This window comes from Dermacentor albipictus, chromosome 3, assembly GCF_038994185.2.
Source record: "Dermacentor albipictus isolate Rhodes 1998 colony chromosome 3, USDA_Dalb.pri_finalv2, whole genome shotgun sequence".
In the NCBI taxonomy this organism is placed as follows: domain Eukaryota; kingdom Metazoa; phylum Arthropoda; class Arachnida; order Ixodida; family Ixodidae; genus Dermacentor; species Dermacentor albipictus.
In genome coordinates, this window is record NC_091823.1 from 103,328,633 (window position 1) to 103,346,947 (window position 18,315).

Below are 18,315 nucleotides of genomic sequence, written 5' to 3' on the forward strand. Positions count from 1 at the left end.
AGCCAATGAACGAATCGTGTTTGTGTAATGTGAGTACACAATGTCCTGCTTTCTTTTAGGGAAAAAAAAAAGTGATTATTAATGGCGAATTCAAATTCAGGGAAACAGTGCATGTACAGAAAAAGTTTACAAATTGTGAGAGCGCGTGTTGACAGTGTGACATTGTGAAAAATTATCGGATTGCTACCTTGCAGAATTATATCCAAGTTTCAGCGATGCAGTTGGCACGGGTACACACTTGTAAACGCGGTTTTCCATTCGTATCACCAGCCGAGCCGCCGGAATTCTGTGACTGTCGAGGACGAGCTATTTTCGGCTTTGAAGTCTATGAAGCATAATCGCAGTCCACGATCCGATGGTCTGACAGTTGAATTTTATGTGAAGTTTGGACACCGTTTTGGGGAAGCCGTTCATATCAGTGGTGAACGAGCTACTCAGTGAAGGGACTCTGTCAGCGTCCAAAAGTGAAGGGCTAATCTCTCCTTTGTAAGGATGAGTCGAGAAGCCCCGATTTAAGAGCATGGCGCCCAATCACACTTCTGAACAGCGATTACGAACTCATAGTGAAGTGTCTGTGTATGCAACTCACTCGAGTACTCAACACTGTTTTGGGTCCATACCGGGCATGTTGGGTCCAGGAACGTTCCACGCAGCTTCATGGTTTAGCAGTCAGGGACCTTCTCCAGGGGGCAAACGCCAGGAAACTTGCAGGTATTCTTTGCTCCTTCGATCAGGAAAAGGCTTTCGATATCATTAGCCATAGGTACCTGTACCGGGTTTTGGAAGAGGCGGGCTTTAGCGTGGGTTTTCGGCAGATGGTCCAAGCTTTGTATTCTCGACCGACTTCTGCTGTTCTCATACAGGATCGCGCTTCGGAGGCATGCATTGTGGGACGTGGTGCATGGCAGGGGGATCCTCTCTCGCATGCCTTCTACGTGCTCGCTTTTGAACCACTTCTGCAGAGTTTTGGCAAGTTCCTTCTGCTACCAGGATCCCCTCCGGTTGCAATCTTTGCATATGCGGATTGTCGTCCCGGACAAGGCATCGGCGGGCGTCGTCTTGGATGTCATGGACAGTTACTGCGTGGTGACTGGTGCAAGGCTGAATAGGTCGAAAAGTTCAGCCGTGTATTTGAACTCGATTGCGTCCAGTCCGCAGCCCATTCATGGTCTTCCCGTGAAAACGCGGTTGCTCATTCTAGGTTTCCAGTCCGATCCAAACGGTCTGTCTCCTGAAAACTGGCAGCAAGCTAAGGAGAAGCTTGAAACCAGGATTCAAAAATTCAACGCCTTGTCATGTTCATTGATAGCTCGAGCGACAATTCTTCTCTCACTTCTGTTTTCCTCCCTTACGTACGTGGCGTGTGTGTCTCCTGTTCCAACCCAAACCAAGCTTATCTTGGAGGGTCCTCTTTCGTTTCCTCTGGAAAGGGACAACTGCTTGTGTAGCTCGGCAGGTACTTAAGTTTCCCAAGGATAAGGGAGAACTCGGAATTTCCGACCTGGGCATCGTGGATACTGCACTACACGTCAGGTGGACCTGCAGGTCACTCTTAACTCAGATATGCTCCTGACTCAAAGCTTTATTTCCTTTTTTCTTAGTACCCGACTCCGTTTGTTTTCGCAAAGTACATTTTTCCCACTGTGTGACTCGATCAGGTTCCCCATCCACCATTTATGCGGCGGCTGCCAACTCTCTTGTATGCCTACGCAAGGTTCACCCCGGCATCGATGTAGTTTCAACTCCAATCCAAGAACTAGTCGATATCCTCACCCCAGGTTTCCCCTCGCATTGCCAAAGATACGATCTGTCCATCTACAGGCCAATCTGGAAGCTCGTCACAGCCAGTCTCCTCTACGCCAGTCGAGCTACGTTCATGTACCGCCTGGAGCGAGGGTGCCTGCATTTGAGTTACAGCCCCTTCACAGGCATCCCGGCTCGTGGAGTGTGCCCTCTTTGTGGCGGTCGTGAGGATCCAGTTCATATCTTTACGCAGTGTTTGCTTCCCGCAGCTCTTCTCCAACGGATTGCTGGTCCTTTTTTTTTGTCTTCCAGGTGTTCTATATCAGACTGATCGATTTTTGAACCCTTTGCCTAAGCAGGTGATCAACCAGTTCGTGCTTCTTCTTGTCGAGTGCTCACACCAAGTTTGGTTGGCATGCTGTGGTGCCGGTTGTCGGGGGGCGGGCGCCAGGCCTTCACGAAGTGCTTGCGAAAGCACAAAAGGAGGTCTGGTTCCATCTCACCCGGGAGCGGCATTATTTGGGCGACAAGACGTTTCTCTAAGTGTAGGCTCGTCCTGTCGTGATTTTTGGTGAGTCAGGTGGAAAGCTCTCCATTAAGTTATGATGCATGCTCATAAGGTCACTCGACTTGGCCGTGTGTGCCAATCGATCCACGGGGTTTTGTTTGGCTCAGTGGAACCCAGAGCCGGAACCGGTCGTGGCATGCCCCCGCGTGGTCGCGCTGCTTCACGGATGGCTTTGGTGGTCTCCGTTGTTGTATGCCTTGACTTCTTTTGTGTTAAGGCAATCCTAAGGTCTGTCAGGCTCGTGTCCTGTAAGGCCGACATGGCTGTGTGTGTGCTGAGTGCAACAGCTCAGTTGCGCTGCGCCACAGCAGTCCCCTTGTCCGAGAAGGAGCGTTGGCCCGAACCAAAGCCCCCCCGCCCAGTCAACCCGGGTGCGTTTTTACAATTGCTAGTGGGTAAAGCGGGTTGACGTTTCTCGAGGCGCTCGACGTTCGCTGTGTCTTAAGGTACGTCGGACAGATTTTCTCGCGCGTGCGGCGCTAGTGCTCGTCCACGTTAGGTTAGATTAGCTTATGTTTAAGTTAGGTTTACGTTAGCTTACGTTACGTTAGGCTAGCGTAAAAGGCGTTAGGGTGGTGCGGCGTATTCTCAGTGACAGTGACAGTGACAGAAATTGGTCAAATAGGAAAACTTTAAAAATTGCATCCTTCCTATACAAAAGCCTAAATTAACCCGCCATGTCACGTGTAAAAATTAGTATCAGGTCCACTCAAATAGGAATAGGTCAAATAGGAAAACTTTAAAAATTGCATCCTTCCTATACAAAAGCCTAAATTAACCCACCATGTCACGTGTAAAAATTAGTATCAGGTCCACTCGGACATTTCATATTTATTTTTATCCTTTTTTTTCTCCCACTCTCTTCTGGAATCTTTTAATCCCATTCCCCATCCCTATACAGAGTAGCATGCCAGCGGTTATATACGCGCCGGCAAAATTCTCTGTTCTTCTAATAAAGAGCCCTCTCTCTCGCGCGCGCGTATTCTCAGAGCAGTTACACCGTGTGGATTATTATTGTCCTTGCGTCTAGGCCACGTTAAGTTATGTTCTGTTAGCTTAGGTTAACGTTAGCTAGCTTAACGATACGTTAGGCTAGATTTGTGCCACGCCCCGCTGTACCTACTAGCTATTGTAAATGCGCAAGCTGGGTACGCCAGGGTCAATGTACCAAATGATGTTGGGTTGATGAGTACATGTAAGCTATGGGACGCGGCACCTGTGGGTGCCAAGTCCTCTTCCTATCTGACAACGGCACGATCGGCTGGCGCGGCGCATGCTTTGCAACGAGGCGCGCGACGACGAAAAATACTGTGGCGGCACTGCGATCGAAGGGAATTGAGCCGCATCAAGGTTGCGTCGTTAGAAACTACTGACGATACTTTTCGGAAGGGTCATTCGTACTACTTAGCGCGCTGGTGCATGCGTTCAGGCTGCTGAAACGGTGTCTATAATTGCATGTGACATGTATTTATGCCTTGGGCATATGTCTTTCTTTCTCTTCGTTATTCCATCTAATTTTTTAATGCCGCTCGGTGATAGCGCGTGCATTGCGGCCTCATGCAGTGTCATAATTCATTCTACAGTAAACTCTCATTTGTACGAACGTCGGTTTATTGAATATTTCAGAATAACGAACTTTTTAAAAATCCCCGGCAGTTTTTTTACAGATTCTATGCAAAAATGTTTCACTTAAACGAATTTCGGAACAGTCAATATCTCAGTTTAACGAACTCGCTCAGAGAACCAACGCTTATTTTTAACGAAGTTTTGCGCCCTGCACTGCAGGCTCAACCAATGCACGCCCTCATCAAACCACCGCTCCAGCGGCAATGTAACGTCGCTGGCGCAACAGCGCCCCTGGGGCAAAGCGGCGGCGCGGAAAACGAACGGCATCGAGGCATGGCCTCCGAGATTGCCAGCACAAAACGCTCAAGCATGTAATCTCGGAGGCCATGAACAAAGTAACATAGCTAGCGCTTACAACGCCGCCAGAGCAAAGCAGCGATCTGTCACACCACAAACCACGTGGTGTGTGTTTTTTTTTTCGACCGGCTAGTCGTGGCATGGTCGTCGTCTCTTTCCAGTCTCGTCGGTTCCGCGTGTGCACACAAAGGCAGCATAACTGTTATGAACCTTGTACTTGTTGATATGTACAAATTCCATTTCACACATTTCTAACACTATGGATGCCATGTCTTTTGCTCCATGAATTGCACTTCAAACTTTTGACTCTGTATGCGATGTCTTATGTTGGTCTAGTGAATATTCAGTTTAGTGAACTTTCAGTTAAGTGAACTATTTCCTTCGGTCCCTTGAAGTTCACTCAAGTGAGAGTTCACTGTACTATGTTATTGTACGGTCCCATTTGGAGAGCATATTCTTTTTGATCTTCAAGGAGCATGTATCTTTCGTGTGTATTTTAGCGCATATAGTTTTCCATCAGTAGGTCTTGCGAAACGCAGACGGAAAACGTATGTAAACTTCCTGCTTACCGCTTCAAACTAATAAAACGTATCTGCCCCATCCGATGCCCTATACTCAGATTTACAGGAACTATTCTTATAGAAAAAAAAACTGAAATGCAACATTCCATTCATGTTTTCGCCTTCTTCGCGTAACATAAGGCGGAGTAATCGGTACGGGTTCTTTTATTACGGTCGGACCTCGGGTGCCGAAAACAGTCGTAGGTAACCATTATATATGCTAATCTTTGACGCGTAAGCCGTGTGAAATTCATTGTAAGGTTCGTTACAGCGCAACACAAGACACAGACAAAAGGAAGGTATAAAACGATGGCACGGCGCTGAATCTCAACTGATATTTTTATTGAAGGTGTCTAGCCTATTCATAACCATGACAGACGAAAAAATACTCAACTTGCCATCTTGATGCCGTGAGAAATTTTTTTTTGTCCAGTCCAGGCTTAACAACAACAAAGAAAAAAAAGGCGGCGCGGCAGCCTAATTAGTAGCAGCATAGTGGATATGGCATTGCGCTGCTAAACTCGAGCTCACGGGTTCAAAAAAACACTCGTGTGCTTCTGTTCAGGTGCATGTTAAATCGATCGCATCGAGACGTGAAACGTCTCGATGCGATCATGAAGATGATCGATGAAGATGATCATGAAGATGATCATGAAGATGATTAATGATCGCATCGAGACGTGAAACGTCTCGATGCGATCATTAAATAAATAAATAATTAAATAATACAAAAAAGGACGTAGCCGCGCCCTTAGGCTTCTTTCAGGAGTATAAACGAAAGAAATTATTCTCGAGTCTGATTTCTTATAAAAACATGTTTGCCTTATATTATATTTCATACCTAAATTTAATGCCGCTCCCAAACCTACACGGTCCGCTCAAGTAAGCAGCCTCTGTGTTATAAACGGCTGCGTTCAGTTATCCGGTGCACTATCATAATGATAACAATGAAGCAGTTAAAGGAACGGCATGCATCACATGTAGGTCTGCTGTGTTCGTTGAAGAAGGTAAATGTGGCACCACATTGGGCACAAGTTGTAATGGGTTGCAGGCATGGTGATACCGTCAAAACAAGTTTTCCTTGCCTGAATCAAGTTAGCAGATTTACAGGCTGCCCCAAAACGGGTCGTTTATATTGAATGACAGCTAGGAACTTGTTCAGCAGAACCGATTAGCACCTGTGCGTTAATTCTCTCATGAACCGTTGAGCCTCTGCGCAACAGCCACGACGCCCCAACCGCACAATCATTCGAAATAAGAGTCCTCACTTGCATCAAAAGTGCTGTTATGCGTTACGTTCAAACGGAAACGGCTAGTCAATAATTTTTAATAGTGGAATATGAAGTCGAACACGATCTGAATGGCAAACACCAATCGATTAGACTATATGTTTATACTTCATTTCGCCTGCTGGTACGTTGAAGGAGATCGCCAGACAATTCACGGAGGTTACATTGGTAAAGACTTCCCGGTCCCCCCGATTCAGTTTGAGTACACGCGCAACACATTTTCCTTAGCATTGTTGTTCGTATTACCGTCCAGTAATTGCCTTGATTGCTTTTCTCGGAGAGTATCTGCAACATGGGGCTACGAAAAGTTTTATTGATATCGTGTCATTTTACGCGCCTTCTTAGTGGCACATCCATCAGGGACAACAATGAAAGAAATAATATTATAGTGGTTTATTGACGGCGTGGCGCGAACAGATGCAGATGACCAATGCACTTCTGGTTAAATCTAAGGGTACATAGACATATATGTCAAAGACGTACATGTAAGAGAAAAAATATAAAACATTCTAAATGCACTGATTGAAAAAGTGAAAACACCGACCGGAATATAGGCGTCTCTCTTTTAAAAGCTGCACCAGCCCCGAGTGAACCAGTCGATATAGGCGGCTTTTGAGGCAAAAATTACGTGTTACTCTTAGAAAACTGCTAAAAATAGCAGCTCAGCTGGCTAAAACTACAATTGGTACCGGCCGACAAGAGTCGCGTGCGCATCAAAGCAAATAAAACCATTAAAAAATTTACTGCACAGACCTTCTGCGAGAAAAACTGTGTGTCCGCCAGCGTCCGCGCAAATAACACGCGCTCGCTGGCAGACAACGCACTAGACAACGACAGCAAAATTGAAGATGTCATGTTGTATAACCCATGCGTAAAACATGTATACGTAGCAAAAAGGTGTCAATATAAATTTGCATTTGCAATAAAGGACCATTATAAGAACGTACGCGTGCAATCCGTCTCAGCGGCCGCAGCGAAATTACGTTGAATATGCTGCGGAGCGTTTCTCCACCCCTCCGCTCGAATACAGTTCGTTCGCAGCGCCCTTGCAAAATTTTTCAACAAGCAGCGCCTCAATGGGAGAACGTCGTTCCTCCTACTCGACCATTGTCTAGTACACTCTAGCCACGAGTCGTACGTACTCCTGAGGGGCAGGCAGCTTTAGATCAGCAACGCCGCGAGCAGAACCGAGAACGAGCTCGTCTATGCCCTGCCGATATTGCAGCCAGGGCACAAGAACAGTCTCATGCAGTCGAGCGCAAGCAACTGCGTACCAAGGATCCGGCAGCCTACCAAGCCGTCGTTTAACGAAGCATCGGGATTAACCCAGTGAAAAACACCGGAGCCGCACTTCGCATGGTTAACATCTGTACGTAGTGGCGGGCAGGCGGACGGACGGACGGACGGATGGATGGAATGGGATGGAATGGGATGGAATGGGATGGGATGGGATGGGATGGGATGGGACGGACGGACGGACGGACGGTCCGTCCGTCCGTCCATCCATCCATCCATCCATGGATGGATGGATGGATGGATGGACGGACGCGGGCGGGAGGGAGGGAGGGAGGGCGGGCGGATGGATGGATGGATGGATGGATGGATGGATGGATGGATGGATGGATGGATGGATGGATGGATGGATGGATGGATGGATGGATGGATGGATGGATGGATGGATGGATGGATGGATGGATGGATGGATGGATGGATGGATGGATGGATGGATGGATGGATGGATGGATGGATGGATGGATGGATGGATGGATGGATGGATGGATGGATGGATGGATGGATGGATGGATGGATGGATGGATGGATGGATGGATGGATGGATGGATGGATGGATGGATGGATGGATGGATGGATGGATGGATGGATGGATGGATGGATGGATGGATGGATGGATGGATGGATGGATGGATGGATGGATGGATGGATGGATGGACGGACGGACGGACGGATGATTATGAGCGTCCCTTTGTAACGGGGCAGTGGGTTGCACCACCAAACTCTTGCTATTATACCGCCTAATGTCTGTACCTAGGTTAAAGAAGAAGAAAAAGAAAAAAAAAGCCCACAATGAATTGCCAGAACCAAATTTCCTCAACCCCTATTGTGAACTTTGCGTTTATATGTCTCCATTTTTTGTATTTCCCTACTTTTCTTCCACCAATCTTCCAATCGCCTCTCACTAAGCTTTATTGCGGACATGTTTACTTTTCTCCTGCTCTGAACCCAAGGGCTTCAAGGAGGCCAGTGGTGCCTAAATTGACTGCTTGGCAGATATCTTCACGTTCTAATAAAACATGTTCTATCGTTTTCCTAGCTTTATCGCAGCAAGCAGATGCCTACTCTTCCTTCTTATATCTCACTTCCTGATTTCGCTTCGAGAAGTAATGAGCTTCCCTTTGAGTTATCATAAATTGTTTCTTTCCTAATTTCGTTTTTCCCTCATAGGTAGTTACTCATGGCAGGTCTCTTTTCCATTGCCACCATTCATGAGGTTATCTCAGCCTCTCTGACTTTCCGCTTGACGTTCTTTGTTGCTGTGTTGCTCACCCTACAGGCCACATGCTTGCTGGTAAGATCGTAGTTCTTTTCCTTCTCTGTGAATCAATGTTAATCCTGTACAAATACCTGAACGCTCTCCCAGCCCATTTACAGTCTTTCATATTCCTCAGACGTCAGGTGAAAGGCGCCGCAGCGCCACCTGTACGTTTCTGGGAAAACTGCTTCAACACTAACTCCACCCCCACTACCCCTTATCTACGTAGTACAGTATTGGGGGCGAGCTCTACCACTTGGAAAGCTGGCGCCACCGTCGGCGTGACGTGGCATGAGGGATCACGTGGACACAGCGGCCGCGTTGGCTGTTTCGGAAGCGTCGAAGCGAGCTGAAAACGAAAGTTTAAAGTCCCACCTGCACCACGGTTCTGATTAAGTGGTGAGGCTTTACCACCTTGGGTGTCTGCTTGTCAACATTTGAAATTACTATAATAAGTAGTGGCTGTCTTTCGAGGCGTGCAGCATGGTAGGCTACTGCTCGGTGCCGCAGTGCCGGACGTACGCAAGGGAGCCCTGTGTCAGCCTTATTCACATGTAGTCGCAGGGCGAGAAACTGCGTGAAGCTTGGCTGGCGAAACTTAGAACCGGCAGACAGCCATCGGCTACAACTCGGGTATGCACCGAGAGGACTGGGAGGCCGCCCTGCTCGGCTGCTCAACCCTCCAGGACCAACGGGCCCTGGTGTCCCCAGCCAAAGCCACTGCAGAAGCCACAGAGGCCCCGGACTAGGGACAAGGACTAGGACAATGTAGACAAGAGACGAGACAAGAAGACACCACAAGCGCTTGTGGTGTCTTCTTGTCTCGTCTCTTGTCTACATTTTGCGCTGTTACTAGCAGGATGGAAAATCAACAAGCCCAAGCTGCTATCCTAATTCCGTGTTGGGGAATGGCAGATATTAGTGACAATCCAATCAAGTTCACCCAATTCTATCCCGGCTCCTCCCAAGGTCTTGGTCGCGCCCCTTTTAATTAGGGGTGAGGGAACGGGTGATTCCCGCCTGCTGATAGAGGTCGCGCACTTGTATTGCACCACACACACCCACCCTTGAGTCCGTGGCGGGCCTCGATTGTTCGTTGACAAACACAGGAAAACGAAGGCCGCTGGCCATATGGCGCTGTCGGCACACGTATACACTGTCAGCAATTCGTGGACACAGGATTGCGCAGAGACACCACGTATTTGGGAGTATTCGCACCCCCGCCTACTTAACCCCATACCGCATAGCTTCTCAATGCACGCGAGGGGCAGATAATACACAGGGGTTCCTACAATAAGCCCTCGGAGCGTCACGATCGCGCCGACGATATTGCCAGCCGAGTGGCTGGCAATATCCGTCTTGCTCGCCGGTCCCTATTTCCACAACCTTTTGGCGCCCATTGATCGGTGGTGATTCGCCGAATCGAAGAATGCCGCACCAAGACATCATAAACAGCAGTGGGAATAAAGGGCACCCCTGGCTCAGTTGCTCCTTGCTCCTCATCCCTTCCCGGATGCGCAGAAGTGAGCGCCATCTGGTAGTGCTGCAAGAAACTCAGCGGCGCACGCGGCGCGCGCCTCCCGCTGTGATTGGTTGAGTTTTCGCCCACAGACAAGACAAATGCATTGAGGGGTAGAAGTATATATACAGCTTGGCTGTAAAGAAAGCTCGTTGAACCAAACTGCATACAAATGAGCAGCGGGGCAGACACGAAAGCATTTTTCACGCGAAAGAAATGTTAACTGGGACAATGTGCAAAAATCTCGCCATCGAATCGCACAACGTTGGGAACCTTAAAACCGAGTGGTATAGAGAACACAGCTTTCTACACGTTAACCCTTTTGCTCCACATCTATACCACATCGGGCTCATAATTAAGGGAACTTGAATTTAGTTTGTCCTATTAGCACGGTGTGAAAAAAAACAGCGAATCTTCTTTTTTATAGTATTTAAAGGCACGGCGTAAATTAGGAGTATTGGAACCAATTTCATGGTAGCTTTAAAAAAAGATGCAAGTATTTTGCGTGCTTGTATAGAACGGGTCTCTCAATACGGCTTCTTTGGACAGGGCTGAAATATTCAGGAGCTTAGCCTTTGGTGATCCCAGCATCATAAATACATTTGCGGGTTATCTTAAGACCAACAAGGCAACAGTAATGCTTCTCATCCGAGCCTTCTTAAAAGCATTTTTTGGCGCATCAAATGACACACTGCCGTAGCACTATGATATGAGAGAGAAGTACAGAAATTTGGCCGTCAGCTATCGCAGCTGTTTCTGCAAACCTCACTGTCACACTCCCTTTGCCCATGATCTCCGCAACGTGGCGCTGTAAGGCTTGTGCATTGTTGATAACATCAGCAGTCTGCAAAAGCAATGCGAATGATACTGCGATTGTAGGAAATTTTCGTCGGACAGTTCGGAATTTCTTTCAATACTGAAAGAAAAAAATTCACCGACGATTACGATACTCCCCCAACGCGAAATTTGAGCGCAGCTGTATAGATGTTTTCATTTCGCGATATATTGACTGGCGCTGACGATGTCTCTTGCGGCACGTTGCAAACGGACCGAAGTGTGGCGCGACTGCATCGCTAATCGGGAGATCGCGAGAGGTAGCGCATAGGTGACGCATGGACGCGATTCACAGCAGCCGCCGCAGACAGACCTCCGCTCATGCAGCGCTTGGTTTCCATATACATATATGGTATCGGTGGACGCGCTCGCCACGTGCCATCGCTGAAGAGATAAGGGCGGTAAAAGGCGCGCTACTCTGGGGCCATCTCGTAACGGTTGGCGCCGCAGGGCGCGTCTTGCGCAGCACTCCGCTTTTCCTCTCATGCTTTAGCGATACCCTCCTCCCCCGCTTTCCGCCTCGTGCTCTCTTCGCTATCGCAGTCTTTTATCCGCGCTCCGCCTTGGGTATTTCATCCTTCACTGTGCTCGCTCGCTCGGGTATAGACGTCGAGGCACGATGTCGACGCTCGCCGCAGGAACGGGCGCCTAAGAGCTTAGCGCTGAAAAATAAGCGCAAACCTTACTTTTTAGGCCCTCCTTTTTTTCAAATTTTTCATCCACTTTCAAGCAAAAGCAAGAAATTGGTGAACACACCTCCAGCACCAGACGCGAGAGTAAACACTACACATGAAGCCACGGCCGTCTCGGCTCGCACCTTTGAATCCGCCACAGATATCTTTATGCAGAGCGGGTTGGGGCCCTGCACCGACAGCCATAGGCAGACAAAAAGAGAAGCGCGGTCATCTTGAGCATATTTACCACGCAATGGCCTCCCCAATCCTTTGGTCGCGCGGGAAGACGATGCGCACGATCATATATACCTCTCGTCGCACCCTCGCATGCTCCCCTTCGCAGCCACGGCATACAGCGCGCGATCGAATCTTATCGCACTTGAACTTTGTACAGAACATGACGGTGAGAGGAACTTGCGGCTCCACTTCAGGGGCCACTCACTATCTCGCGGTTAGAGGTGCGTTAACGGCAACATGTCATTCCATCTGGGCCCAAAGTGGCAGTTAAGTTTCGTTATGTTGAGCTTTAACAGTACTTCTATCCTCTTCCCTGTCCAAGTGAACACCTTGAAAATCCTTCACATCATGGCAAGCAGGTGCAAAAAATACGCCTGCACTTGAAAGGCTGGGTGCCATCTAAGCCATAGAGTTTACTAGAAGTACTGCAGGGAACTTTGGCGCTGGGATTGTTCAGCCATCACGGGAATGGTGGGTAGTACGAGGATTGGTCTGATCTTCGTGTTTGTGGATTCGGACGTTCTTGCAGCGTCGTTTATTACGCTACACCTGGGCCTAAATTCTCCTAAATTCGAAGCAATTTGTGCTTTTCTTTAAAGCAGAGGGTAATGAGACTCCGCAAGTACGCATAATCGCTGCTAATTGCACTGGTTCCACTTGTCCGTGCGTCCGTGGCGTAATCATATCAATATTGGGCTTCTGTGCTAGAGGTGCTGTGCGTGAATCCTACAATATTTTGTGTTTAATTATTTATAATGCAGGGCCTTCGTAAAACGATCACTTTGCAAAGTCACAAAGACGAAGTTTGAGCAAATGCGTGTACTATCCATCATGCTCATGCTGGCTGGGCTGCCCTGCTTGCAGGTCCCTTACACAGGGCCACAGTTCTATCTAGTAATTGTCTATGGTTCAAGCCATCACATCTTCAGTAAAGTATCCCAGAGGGCGCTATCGCTCTTTACCTGTTGAATGGCCTCAATAACGTGCATGTTGGGAATTCTTTGTTCTGGTGGGAACTGCATCTCCAGGTTGCATTCTGTGCGCAATGCATTTTCTGTGAGGTATGCAAGAGAACTATAGGGTGTTCATATTTATGTGCTGGGAGTGCTTCCATTTTTTCTTTCGTTCTTTTTAGGGCGGGAACTGGCCTGCCGCATGACCGTGTGTGCAGCAGGTCTATTTTTCTAGCCACACCACAATTACATTGTCTTTGTTGTCCTGTGGAATGTCATTGAACAAGTAAAAAGGAGAAAAGACCTTTATGTACCGACAAATATGTTTTTATTAATGTTATCACAGAAACAATGGAAGTCGTGAAAACAGTGCGAAGTATATGGACATTATATTATCGTGCCTTAGTCTTCAACCCCTTGTTGCTTGGACGCGAGAGACTAGAAGCAAAAAAAATGAAAATAAAGCTCTGATTGTGGTATCATCAGCTGTAGAAGGAAAAGAGAGAATGAAAGAAGAGGAGAGTGAAATGTTAAGTGCACCGATTTGGAAAGGGAAGATAACAGCCCGCGTTGAAACCGCAATACCCACCTAGATTTCTTGCTGTACTGGGTGACGGCGACAAAGTAGGCACCGACAAACTGTCGGACGACCGACGCGCTCAGGATGTGTCCACTGTCCTCCACGATTCCAACGTTCACTTGGATGCGGTAACTATTGTTACACGTTAGAGTGATCTGCAAGACATACAAAAGAGGGCAGTTTCTGTATTGAGCGTTTAGTTTGGAGTGGGGCAGGTGTTAAATCGCGGTTTAGTCAGTAGAATGCACGCCTTTTTTATTATTCGTATGATATTGCACATATGTACAAAAATCAAAATCCAGCCCGCTTGATGCACCAATTCTGTAGTGTGCGACTGGGAGCCCACTTACCCTGAATGAACTGTCCACTGATAATGAAGGTATTTAACTCCATTATCACAAGGCTAAACTGCATTGATGGAAGTTATAACAATTGCCGTGTACAGCAGCATGACTGCCACAAAGCACTTCGTTATTTAGTTCAATACAAAACTGGCCTGGCACCTCCTGCACTAGCTGTCCTATGAAGGCAAATCTTAAAGTAAGGCGCTGGGTGTCACAGTGTTGGCTGAGTGGTTGAATTTTGGTCACCCATCCACAGTTCAATCTAACTGACACTTCTCGGCGTCCGTTGATCGACGAGCTATCAGAGCAAAAATTACCAAAATAAGTGTTTCAGTCTCCTTGGGCTACATGGTCATCTGTGCCACTTTTGGTGTGACGAGAAACCACAATGACCAGAAAGAAAACAGGTATAGCGACGAGTATTGTGGTAAGACTGCGTGTTACGAGCTGGGCTCGGAAGAATGCGACTTGTGAAAGCCATCGCAGGCACGCACCAAGACACGAGACAGGACATGCACGGTGAGAACTGTCACCCGCGCTGTCGTAAATTCCTGATATGCTTCCCCAAGTGACGCTGAGCCAGCTTTGAATGAACGCACACTGAGCACTTGACAGTACTGTCCTGCGTCTTAGTGCAACGTACGCGCTCGTTCAAATCTGTGAAGTACACAGGCAAGCTCCATCTAAATAGGTCGCGAAGCATACCAAAACTTATCGCCAGAGATATCAGTTAGTAGTGCATGATTGAGGCGCGACTAGGCGAGGGGGATGGGATGGGGGCGACAAACACTGAAACTAGAAAACCTATGTGAAAAAAAAAATGTTCGAAAAAGTTTGAACAAAGTACTGTCATACGAGTCATGTTCTATTTCACAATTTAGTTTTTTGGTCTCGGTGACGCCTACCAATCAGTGACTCTGGCGCAAGCCTTGGGAAGACTGTGCAAAGCAGCTATTACGTCGTTCGGAATGACGTGCTCGTGTACTTGAACGCGGCGGCTTTGTCCGAGCTTTTTTTTTAAATTTCCTTGTGCGTTTGTTTAAAGCGTGGCGTGCACTTCACATCAAATTTCGCCTGACCTAGCGCACGGCATTCATTGGCGTAGGGTGTGAGTGCAAGTTTTTTTGTTATCGTGTAAGTTCACGCTGCGTCTCGTCGTGACGATAAATGCGGAACGGTCCGCGAAGAAACGTCGCGCTATGTTCGTTCGCCCAACACAGGCTCCGATTGTCTGACGGGCAGCAAAATTAGTAAGTAGAATGTTTTCTAAATAATGATACGGGGCAATCTTGTCTGATAATTGTTGTATATGAATACATGGTGTCGCGCGGAATTGCGAAAGATTCTGGGAAAAGGTTTCGCATATGTTGCCATACATTACGACTGTCTGCTCGCCATAGTACCTTCATAAGGAACCTACTGGAGCAACTGCTGTCAATAACAGCCTAATTATCTTCACATTAACACATACGCCACTCGTATAGTTTAATGACACGCTGGCGCTTCAGCCGAGGCGAGTCGCAAGCTCGCCGCAGCCTCAAAAGAAAAATACGCGTAGCTACTGGCGTAGCGGTCTAAATGCCGGACGGCAAAGAAATTCAAGCATCCGCGCCAAGCAGCATAAGATCTTGTCGTGACTGCCATTTCCAGTTGTGACGTCGCTTTTTATTTTCATCTTTTGCTTGCTGTTAGTTGTGCTAAGTGCTAAGTTGTGCTTAGTACCTAAGGAAGGCCAGAAGGGAACCAAAGCATGTCCAGCCGTGTATAAAACTTTATTAATGATTACAAAAGTAAATTAAGGTGTACTCAGGAGGATTAGGGTGTATTAAGGAAGATTAAGGTGGATGAAGGAGGATTCATGTGAATTACATTAGGCTTTAGCCTTCGCGTCTCTTAGGCGGTAGCTAAGGACACCGGGGAGTTTTACACTGGTAGCCTGCGAAGTATAGTGCAACTTACGAACGAGAACTTAAATCACAAGCGCGGCTAAAATGGGGTAGCGGCGAACTAACTCTCACCGGGGGTGGTTTCGAAGTGAAGCCGTCGCTGGAGAAGAGCTTCAGCCGAGAAAACGACAGCACACGGCCGTTCCACGAGGAACCGGGATAGGGTGAATCCGGGTGGGAATACTGGCCAACTGCAGAAGTCCAAGGACGTGCCTCGTACTTCACCACAAACAAACGCAGAAACGCAAAGAAAGACGCCTCTCTCGGGAGGCGGGGAAAAGGCCGACGACGGTAGCGTCTCGGTCGCACTGACCGCATTCGCTCCCAGTGGAATCCGTGAAGGTGATCCAGGCCATGTACTGCAAGTCATCCACCAAGTTTGTAATCCGAAACGAAGGCGCTGGCTGCATGAACCTGCATGTGAGGGAGATGGTCGAGGCACGTTCATTTTTGACGAACACCGTTGTCACGCGATGGGTATAGGCAAGCACGTGTCGAAACGAGCAGCTAAAACACCATGATTGCACGATGCCATGCTGAGAAAGTCATGAACCGACAGCAATATACGTGGCTCGTGCATAGGTGCTTGTTCCTCGTATCTCAATGACGCGCTGCCTGTAGCCACGAACATGGGCGACTCAATCACCTTGCTCTCAACACTGCTCAATCGGTTCCAACTGCAGGGATACTTTCGCAAAACGACACGGTGATTATCATACGCGTGATAAATGCCTAGCGTCACGTGATTACTGTCCACTGCTTCTTTCAGACCAGCATGTACATCACGACGTGGTAAGTGAAGCGTCTCGGCAGGAACGCTAATGTGTGCTCGGAACGCTCATGCCAACAACGGAAGGCAGGACGCTGCCCTGTGGAGTGCGATGTTGCAACGCTTCGGAAAGCGAACCGTTTTGAATTCGTCCCCTTGCACGACGAGGTGAATCCATATCGTCTTTCCGCATAACTGGTATCGCAATAATGAGTATTTTAAATGCGCCACGACGCTACAACTACGACAAACTCCGTAGAAGAAAGCTGCGTCCGCCCGAGCATTACAAGAACGCACACAGCGTGCGTTCCTCTCATCCGCTGCTCTGTGGTAGTACGAGTCAGTACGCGCATACGATCCAGGATAGGCCGCGCCAACACCCATGCCGATCGAGCACCCGACGGGGAGCTCCGAAAAAAAAAAAAGACACTCGCCTGCCCTGTGTGTGTATCAGCAGTTCCATCCTAGGCAGCAGGAACTCGTGCTGGTTGACGAGGGTGACATGGGGAACCTTGGCCGGCAGACTCGGAGCGATCGCATGCTGCTGATCCGAGTCCTTCTTGGGAGGGAACTTTGGCCAACCGCTCCAGTCGTGAACTTCGTCCGGGTGGTCGCTGGGAAGGTCCGCCGGGCGGACGACGTTCGGCTGAATCCAGATGCCCATCTGTGGCTCGCCCGCAGCGAAGGCGGCCCCGGCTGCGACGATGGAGACGGTCGGCGCCTCCTCGATGTCGATGTCCTCCGACTGGGACGCGCCGGCCTGCGCGACGTCGCCGCTTCCGCTGCTGCTGCTGTCGCCGCTGCTGGTGCCGTCGTCGTCCCCGCTGCTGCTGTCGTCGCTGCTGCTGCTCGCCGACGGCTCGCCGTCGCCGCCCCGCAGCGTGGCGTAGCCGTTGCAAGCGCTCATCCGGCCGTCGTCGTCCCTGGGGAGACCGGCGTTGAGGCCAGCGCCAGCGGAGCCAGCAGCACGGCCCGACGACGCCATCCTCGAGGCACAAGCGGCGTTCGCGAAGTGCGTCGCAGCGAGCGCGATTGCAGCTGGTCTGCGACTGTCCAGTAGCTGCCGTTCGCTGTGCAGTGACTCGTTGTATAGCGTGCTCGGAAAGTGTACCACTTCAGAAGGCCGACACATGGTGTTTTTGATGATGATGATAATGATCACCCTGAAGTATTTTGCACATGCCCGCTCACAGGGATTGGTTTTCTCTGCGAGCGTGTCCCGGTTCTTGTCTACAATTTTCTCCTCTCCCTCGAACCGCAGGAAGCCTAAAAACTTGTGTCGGAGCTTTCTTTTGTTGTCGCGATATTCTAAAGGAACATGCTCCCCTCCCCCCTCCCTTAATCAAATGAGATAATGACCGGCACGAATCCAGGCTACAATAGCAACTTTTCGGCTCCCTGTAAGCTGAGTCACCTTTGCGCCCGCATTGGGAGACTTCACGCCAGAAAGAAGCAAGGTGGCTGCGGCGTGAAACACAAGAACTCCTACTTAGATTGCCAAGTTGGCGTTGTTTATCAGATTCCCCTGACATGCGGCAAAACCTACATAGGCCAGACGGGCCGATGTTTGTACGTGCGAATCCGAGAACACTAAAGATCAATTATTAACCGGGAGCAACGCCATTTACCCATGCACTGCTTAGAACATAAATGCAGGCCTCTGCTCAACCAAGTTAAGATCCTGCGCAAGTGCAATAATAAAAAAGCACGTGAACTTCTTGAGTCATATTATATAAAAAAGAAGGGACAAGCATGCATCAGTGACATATATCAGTCATACTTTACAATAGGGAGGCACGTTTTCTTGATAGTATGTTTAGGTGAGCCA

General features: G+C 48.7%; 1 protein-coding gene across 1 annotated transcript; it reads right to left on the bottom strand.

The window, feature by feature from the left end:
* Positions 1-13,153: 13,153 nt before the first annotated feature.
* On the bottom strand, positions 13,154-17,823 carry LOC139057495 (uncharacterized). Its single transcript, XM_070535854.1, has 5 exons — positions 16,922-17,823; positions 16,032-16,132; positions 15,791-15,909; positions 13,438-13,583; positions 13,154-13,334 (listed from the first exon to the last, which is right to left on the bottom strand). Exons 1-5 carry the CDS (start codon positions 17,617-17,619, stop codon positions 13,331-13,333), a joined length of 1,068 nt encoding a protein of 355 aa, XP_070391955.1. The 5' UTR covers positions 17,620-17,823; the 3' UTR covers positions 13,154-13,330.
* Positions 17,824-18,315: the final 492 nt, after the last annotated feature.

Coding starts and splice junctions, on each gene's coding strand:
- LOC139057495 (XM_070535854.1), bottom strand. CDS start 17,619: ATGTGTCGGCCTTCTGAAGTGGTACACTTTCCGAGCACGCTATACAAC. Junction 15,910..16,031: donor TTCCACTGGGAGCGAATGCG/GTCAGTGCGACC, acceptor GGACTTCTGCAG/TTGGCCAGTATTCCCACCCG. Junction 13,584..15,790: donor TCACTTCGAAACCACCCCCG/GTGAGAGTTAGT, acceptor TATGTCTTGCAG/ATCACTCTAACGTGTAACAA.